Source organism: Empidonax traillii, unplaced genomic scaffold, assembly GCF_003031625.1.
Source record: "Empidonax traillii isolate 1590-97213 ecotype Southwest subspecies unplaced genomic scaffold, ASM303162v1 scaffold286:size1162393, whole genome shotgun sequence".
Classification (NCBI taxonomy): domain Eukaryota; kingdom Metazoa; phylum Chordata; class Aves; order Passeriformes; family Tyrannidae; genus Empidonax; species Empidonax traillii.
The window spans coordinates 765,125-773,203 of record NW_020955479.1 but is presented as its reverse complement, the minus strand read 5'-3'; the positions used below and the strand labels follow the sequence as shown (position 1 = coordinate 773,203).

At 55.7% G+C, this 8,079-nt stretch overlaps 1 protein-coding gene across 1 annotated transcript; it reads left to right on the top strand.

Moving 5' to 3' along the window:
- The first annotated feature begins 241 nt into the window (after window positions 1–241).
- On the top strand, window positions 242–7,832 carry SLC16A6 (solute carrier family 16 member 6). Its single transcript, XM_027890398.1, has 6 exons — window positions 242–380; window positions 2,477–2,718; window positions 3,297–3,440; window positions 4,168–4,296; window positions 5,203–6,024; window positions 6,646–7,832. Exons 2-6 carry the CDS (start codon window positions 2,484–2,486, stop codon window positions 6,903–6,905), a joined length of 1,590 nt encoding a protein of 529 aa, XP_027746199.1. The 5' UTR covers window positions 242–380; window positions 2,477–2,483; the 3' UTR covers window positions 6,906–7,832.
- Window positions 7,833–8,079: the final 247 nt, after the last annotated feature.

Genomic DNA, 8,079 nt, shown 5'->3' with positions numbered 1-8,079 from the left:
CAGGTGCGGGGCTGGCGTGGAGGGTCTCCTTCTCTCTCTTCTCTCTTTCTCTCGTGGTCCCTGGAGGAGCAGAGGGGGGGGCGAAGGAGCCGCTCCCGCCGCCTGCACCGCCCCTCCCCGCACACGCGGTGCCGCCGCTGGGGCGAGCCGGGCCCGGCGCCGCGCACATGGGCGCTGCGGAGCCGCCGGCGGAGACCGGCTCCAGCCGGTATATAAGGGCTGCGAGCGAGCACCGAGCAGCAGCAGCCGCCGCCGCCGCGGGCAGCGGGAGCAGCAGCGGCCGGCGGGGCAGCGGGGGCCGCCTCCTCGCCCAGGGTCGCCCGCCCGCCCGCTCGCCCTCCCCGTGCCATGGGCAGCCCCTGACCCCGCCGCAGCACCGGGTGAGTGGGGCTCCCTCCCGGGGGGAGCGGGGTGGGGGAGGGCTTTGTTTCTATGTCTCCTTTTCTTTTTTTTTTTTTTTTTTATCCTCCCCATTCTTATTTTTCGCCTCTTTTAAACGTTATTATTTTTTTTCCCCCCCTCCCCTCTCTTCCCCTCGCCCGCATCCCTGTATTTTTAGCCCGCGGCCCCGGCGATGCAGGAATCGAGGGCTGAAATGTTGGGAAAGTGATGCAGGGAAGGGGGGGCCACGCCGGGCCCCTGCGCGCTCCGGCTTCTTAATTTTCAGCTTTTTTTCTCTCCCCTCCCCGCATCGCCATTTCTTTTAATCTTTAAACGTACAAAACGCACGCCCCAGGTCTGCGGTTTCGGGGTTGTTTTTTCTTCCCTTCCTTTTTTCTTTTTTTTTTTTTTCCTCCTTTCTGTCCCTAAGCGTGCTGCTTCCTCCTAAACCTACTCTCCCCCCAATTCCTCGTGCGGTGACACAGGAATTCACGGCAGCCCCGTCCCCCTTCTCGGGGGGGGGGGTCTCCAGGCACTTCCCACAAAACTTCGGGCCGCCGCCGGGGGGTGGGGGGATCCCGCCCGTGCCCCCTCGCCCCCGGCGCGGGGCTGCAGCAGAAGCGGCACCGCAGGGATGGAGGAGCCCACGCCTCGCTGCATCCCCGGGAGAAAGGATCCCACGGGAGCCCGCGCCATGCAGCACCGCACAGTGGGGTCTGCGAGCTGCGGGGACCACCCCCTTGCCCCGCTCGGGGACCCCTCGCGTGGGCTCAACAGCTCCCACCCCTGCCGAGCTCCCAGTGGGCGCCCCTGTCTCGCACTCGCCTGCTCCGCCGAGAGAAGTTGCCCGGGGCTGGGGGGCGGCGTGGCCGGAGCCGCTGGGGCTCCGTGCGCCGAGAACGCGGTGCCGAGGAGATCTGAGCAGAAAATGGAGGAGGGAAATGCCCGGTGGCTGCCGGGGCCGGCGGTGCGGGGGGGAAGAGCGCGCAAAGAGCCGGCGGCCAGCGCGGTGCCCGGGGCAGCCCCCGGGCGGGACACCCATCCCTCCCTCCCCTGGGGTGGCTGCTGGGAGCCAGCGCTGGGGCGTGACCCCGGCACTGCCCTGTGTGTCCCCCCCTCCACCACCCACCCACCCACCCACGCAGGTGTGCGACACGGTGACACTGGCACCCCCCACACGGGTGTGGCAGCGACCCCCGGCACGGTGACCCCGGCGCTGTCCCCGTCCCTGCGCAGGTGTAGCAGCGACCCCAGGACTGTGACCCTGGCGCTGTCCCCCACCCCGTGCAGGCTTGGCACTGGCCCTGGCACTGTCCCCCCGCAGGGTTGTGGCAGCGCAGGAGTTCCTCAAGGAGCTCCGCGTGGGACAGAAGCTGCCCCTGCACACCCACAGCCCCTGGTGACACGGAGAAGGGCTGAAGAGCCCCCCATGTCATATGGGGGGATCCCCTCCAGCTCCTCCTGCCCTGGGGGGGTGTAAGTGGTCCCAAGGGCTGCAGGGGAGCTGGTGGCAGTGGGGGATTGTCCCCATCCCCTGTTTTGAGGTGTGGGCAGCTCTGAGCTGCAGCTCTGGGGGCAGACAAGCTCCCCAGGAGTTACTGTCATCCCAGAGCCAGCGGCTGCGGGATTCTGGTCACCACAGCATGTGACAGTGGGTTCTGTCACTGACTGATCCTGCGGCAAATGGGTGTCACCGAGGTGTCACCGGCCAGGCAGGGGGTGCAGCGGGGAGGGCGGGTGCCCCGAGGGGGTTCCTGCAGCTCCACCAGCCCGCGCCGGGTTCTGCGGTGGATCTTTCACGAACCCACCCCCTCACTCCGATAGACAGATGACAGCTCTCGGGTTTGGCTGCTGCAAACAGCCTGCCCGAGTGCTGAGCTGAGAGTTTCTGGTCCGGGGCTCACCAGGCACCAGCAGGAAGGAGCCCGTGGGGTGGCAGAGGCAGAAACATCAGCCCAGCTCCTCTATTTAATCCCTCAGCAGCACAGGGACTGGCTTGTGGTGCCTTCAGCAATGCTACAGCTCCTAGACTGTGCCTCTTCTAGCAAAATTCAGCCTAAACTCACGCTTGGCTCCCTGTTCCCTTTTTTTCCAGATCCAAAATGACGGTCAAAGCTGTAAAAATGCCGTGCACCTCTGCAAACGTTTATACAAAAGTGCCTGACGGAGGATGGGGCTGGACAGTTGCTTTTGCATTCTTTGTTGTGGAAGCCCTGACATACGGCATCCTAAAATCATTTGGAGTCTTCTTCAATGACCTGATGGAAAGCTTTGACGAAACCAACAGCAGGATATCATGGATAATATCCATATGTGTGTTTGTGCAGACCTTCACAGGTAAGAGGAACAGGCGCTCGGCGCGGGTGAAAGGGGCAGCCGTACTGCTGACTCAGCAAACAAAGACCCGGCACCTGTGACTTTCGTGTCTCTAATGGCTCCACTATAAATTAAGTAACAGCCATAAAGCTCAAAGGCTGCATGAAATGCTAAGAAATGGCTGTCTCACCCTTTGAGCCCTGGCTCGTGTCCTTGCACGGGGCAGGGACACAGTCCGTGTGGTTGGCCTTGGCCTGGCTGTTCAGGTCTCTCCAGCAAGAGGCAAAAACCAGAGCTTTGAAACCAAACTCTGCAGTGAAAAGGATTAGAAGTAGCTGGAGCCTGGGGATGTGGCTGCAGGTTTGCCCCAGGCTTCCATGCACCCGTCTTTAAGTCTCTTGTGATGATTTTTTAGCACGCCCTCAGTGCCACGAGCTGTGCAGCGCTCCAAGGATGGCCCCGGGGTGACACTGCGCTGTGCGGGGAGGTGGCACAACAGGAGGACCTGGGCAGGAGGAGTATGAGAAGAGCCTCTGGAGGAGATGGTAGCTGGTGAGGCTGCTGAGTTGGGTGCTGACCAGGGCTCTCTCCCTCCCCAGCTCCTCTGTCGACGGTGCTCAGCAACCGCTTCGGCCACCGCCTGGTGGTGATGGCTGGGGGGCTGCTCATCAGCACCGGGATGGTCATCGCCGCCTTCGCCCGCTCCGTCGTGGACATGTATGTCACCATTGGCATCATCTCCGGTGAGTCATCCTCTCCCGTACCTGTCAAACGCTCCCCCTGCTCTCCTGCAGCTTCCCGCGAGCCACGGGGGTTTCACTCCCCCGGTGACACAGGGATTGCTTAACGCTGCTGCTCCCCCCCCGAGCTGACCTCGCCCTGCTGGGAGCCCTAAGTTGGGCTCCAGGCTTGGCTTTCTGCTCTCTCTCACCCTGGGACTTGGTCCTGTGCTCGTGCAGCCGTACTGGGCTCTTCTCATGGACTGGGATCGCTGGGGAGACCAAACTGCTCACGGGGTCAAATCCTCTTGACTTCTGCTTCTGTCTCTTTTTTTTTTTCCTTTTCCTGATACTTTTCCCCCTCTCCAGCCTGGCCTTGGTGTCCTTCTCCCAGGCATTTGCCTTGCTTAGGGGAGCAGTTGCTACAGGCTCAAATTCTTTAGGCAGATGAGGTCCTGAAAGTGGACCCCGCTGGCTGCTTTGGAGCAAAGGCATTATCTGGCAGGTTTGGGAGGCTGGGTCTCTTGGGTTTTTACTTTCCTCTTTTGTTTTTCTTCCTCCCCCCTCCAATTCACAAAAAAAAATAACATTCTGGTTTCCCCAATGATTTTCTTCCAGGGTGACTTGCTGAGTTGGCCGAAATGATACTGTGTAAATCACCATCCGGGAAAGCCGAACTTAACGTGTTCTTGCATCGGTGTTTCCCCCTCCTTTACTTGTTGTTATGGCAATTTTTGGCATTTATTCACAGGCCTCGGATACTGCCTCTCCTTCCTCCCGACTGTCACCATTTTATCACAGTATTTTGACAAAAGGCGCTCGCTGGTCACAGCAGTGGCATCTACAGGGGAATGTTTCGCCGTCTTCTCCTTCGCACCAGGTACGGTGCCCGCGTGCTGGGAGTTTACACGTGCGTGCCTAAAGCTCAGCGCTGCTCCCCTCAGCCTGCTAAAGCCCGCAGGTTGTTGCTCATGTGTGCCATGGCACTCGTGCCCTGCAGGCAGGGTGACAAATAATCCTCGGGCCGGGTCTAACGCTGCCCGAGCCGTCCCCAGCAGGATCTGCCAGGGCAGGACATGCCTGGCTGATACGCAGCCCGATGGGCTCCCTATATAGATCTGCCAGGCTAAAAATAAGACAGAGAAACTTCAGCTATTTAAAACACACACAGTACACACATAACTGCTCCTAAAGGTTAGTGGGCTTGTGCTTAAGCACGGGCAGCCGAGCCGCTGCAGCCTTTTGGGGACCTGTCCCCAGGCAGGATGTCCCTGTCACTCCCTGTCCTTGGCTGTTCAGGTGGTCCTGCTGTGCATGTGTGCTCTCAGCTAATCCCCAGTGCAAAGCTGCTTTGGTTGCAAATGAAGGCTGGTAATTCAGCAGTGACGTGCACCTTTTGAGCAGGGCTGAGGGACTTCCTCTAGTAGCTGGTTTCAGGGTGGGGTCAGCGGCGAGAGGAAACTCGAGTGTTGAGTTTGCGCTCCTTCACTAAAAATAACACCCCCTTCACCCCCAAATTCAGAAGGGGCTGCCTAGAGTGTGGCTTCTGCTAGCCAGGTGGTGAACACAGCTTCTAGCTTTTGGCTGCTGCAGCTGAGGGCAGGAAGGTGGGTGCCAGACCCCTGAGCAGGAGGGACCCCCTGCTCAGCCTTTGCGAGAGCCAAGGCGCCTGGAACCCTCCGGTGGTAAAACTCAAGTGACTTCCCCGCCTGTAAATTCAACTGCTTTGGTGTAACTGCAGGCTTTCCTAGTTACAATTTCTTCTTCCTCTGCCCTCTTCACTCAGCAATCACAGCTCTGAAGGAGCAGATTGGTTGGAGGTACAGCCTGCTTTCTGTCGGGGTGCTGCAGCTTGGCATCACCGTCTGCGGATCGCTGCTGCGACCCATCGTCATCAAAGAGCAAGAAGAAGCGAAAGCACAGCCTCCAGAAGAGTCCACGGAGACAAAGTACATGCTTGAAAATGAGCAAACATGCACCTCAATAGAGTCCATAGACTCAGGAGTCGATATAACTACCTCACCCAGCAATGTGCCTGGAAAAACCAAAGCAGAGCCGAAAAGTGAAGAACCAAAGCAACATGGACAGATCCCTGTTGAAAATTACAGCACCCCTCCAGAACCAAAAACCAAACTACTGGACTTCTCTGTGATGAGAGACTATAGCTTTATCTGTTATGCATTCTTTGGCCTGTTTGCAACCCTGGGCTTCTTCGCTCCCTCCCTCTACATCATCCCCCTGAGCCTCAGCCTGGGCATCGGCAAGGACCACTCCGCGTACATCCTGTCGGCCATGGCCATCGCCGAGGTCTTCGGAAGGATCTTCGCTGGCTGGGTGCTCAACAAGAAGCCCATCCGCAAGATCTACATCGAACTCATCTGTGTCATCCTGCTGGCTGTAGCACTGTTTGCCTTCCCTTTTGCCTCCGAGTTCTGGGGCTTGATGACATGTAGCATTTATTTTGGGTTCATGCTCGGCACGGTGGCGGGCACGCATATTCCCCTCCTGGCGGAGGACGATGTGGTTGGCATTGAAAGGATGTCTTCTGCAGCTGGAGTCTATGTCTTCATTCAAAGCTTAGCTGGGTTGGCTGGACCACCCATCGCAGGTAACTCTCAAACTTTCACGTTAATTTGTGTTTTTTTTTAAATGTTTGACGGCTGTTGGTGCTGATCTCTGTCTAGAAAGGGTTCTGGCAGCGCTAATCACGGCACTATCCTAAAAGCCCTGTAACGAGTATTAGGAGACTCTGGGAGCCAGAAGACTGCTGCAATGCAGCTCTGCAGAGTCCCACGGATCAGGCAGTCTCCACTGAGGAACCTCAGAGGGAAGGGAAATACTGCAGTGCTACCCTGATCCTGTGAGAAACCCAAACCTGGCATCACTTCAGGCTCTAGCGACCGGCAGAGGCGAATCCCTCTCGCTGTGCCTGTGTCTGTGCCACACACTGCAGAGAGGGGAAGTCTCTATCAGAACAAACAGATGCTTGATGCATCTCGGGCTCAGAGTCCCTGCGGTGCCCAGAGGCTTCTGACTTGCCTGCAGATGACACCACGAACCCCTGAACACAACGGGTTTACTTTTTAAAGTGGCATCTGTTTATCATCGAGTTCTGCCTGCAGATAAAACGACGCAGAGGCACCAGGATTAAAAATCTGCAGGAAGGATGGCTGGGCAGGGGAGAGGGGGAGCTAGCTGGGACTAACTGCTGTAATTGTTTTTTTTGTAGGTGTCTTAGTGGATACGACAAAGAACTACAGCTCAGCCTTCTACTCCTGTGCTGCTGGCATGGTCCTGGGGGCCGTGTTTCTGGCCCTGGTGAGGCCGTGCAAGACTGGGCTGTGCCACCAGCAGCAGCAGCAGCAGCAGCAGCAGCAGCAGGTGGAGGAGAGCCCGCCAGGGCCCCCACCAGAATTACCAGATGACTTTATAGACATGGATATTGGAAAAGCAGAAAATTCAGGAAAAGGCTCTGACAGCGTGGTATAAAAAAAAAAAAAAAACAACCAACCCTGTTCCTTTCTCCATCTAATGTACTCGGCGTAAGGCTGGGGGAAATGTCAGCTCTGCTCCACGTTTTAAAACTACATTCTAAAGGGAATGTGAAATTTTAAATGTGAACAGTTGCTACCAACGACTTTTTTTTTTTTTTTTTAAATATTAGGCAGAACTTTTTTAACCAACAATGGAAAGCTCCATAGAAAATACGGATAGCCACGTAAAAATAACTCCTGTCTAGCATGAAGATGTGATGCACACTCTTGCTTTCCTGATAACAAGCATAGGTAAAGGTTCAACTGATCCCATAAATACTGACAACAGCAACAGCAGAAGCAGCTCAGCCTCTGACTGTCACCCATTCCCTACCACAAATTCCACACAGACAAGAAACCGATGATACGAACTGGAGACAAGCACTTCATACACCACCAGGAGCCAACTGAATCTTCTTCTGGAGGGATACAGACTCATGTTTTAGCTCTGAGGAGGAGGCTAGGCTAGATAGCTGACACTTAGAAACCATTGCTAATGATCTTAACTTGAATGTCACAAATGCTGGGAAAAATCAAAGGCTCCGTGTGTCTTTATGGCCAGTTTTTACTGCACGTGTTTCCTGAGATCATTTTTCTTCTCCTGACTGGGATCCCTAGAACTGTTTTCTCTTGATAGTCAGATCTGATGTACTGTTTCTAATTTAACTAGTATTTATTAATTTATTCTGAGATTGTTAAGGGAGGTTAGCTTAAATAACTGGAGAGGAAAAATGATCTTCTGCATAACGGAAAGCTGTCTTTACATCATTCTCTTCAATGCCTATCTTGTATTGCTTGTGAAATTGTTGGGAAAATTACTCTTACAGCATAAAGTGTAGCTGTTTTTAATAGGTAAGTCTTAAGTAACCCAGTTATTTAAAAAGGAAAAAAAAAAAAAAAAAACAATAAACTACAGATCCAGCATCTCTTTCCACGGAAAAAGGCTCAGCAGGATTTGGCCCAGCGTGTCTTAACGTACCCAAAACCTTCGCTCACAGGTGCACCAGGAAACCTCTGCCGCATCCCCGATGGAATGTGGGACCCCCCCACATCTGTGGGGTCACGGGGCGGCTGGGCTGAGCTGCACCCCCTCCCCAGCTCTCCCCAAAGGCAGCAAGAGGCTTTTTTTT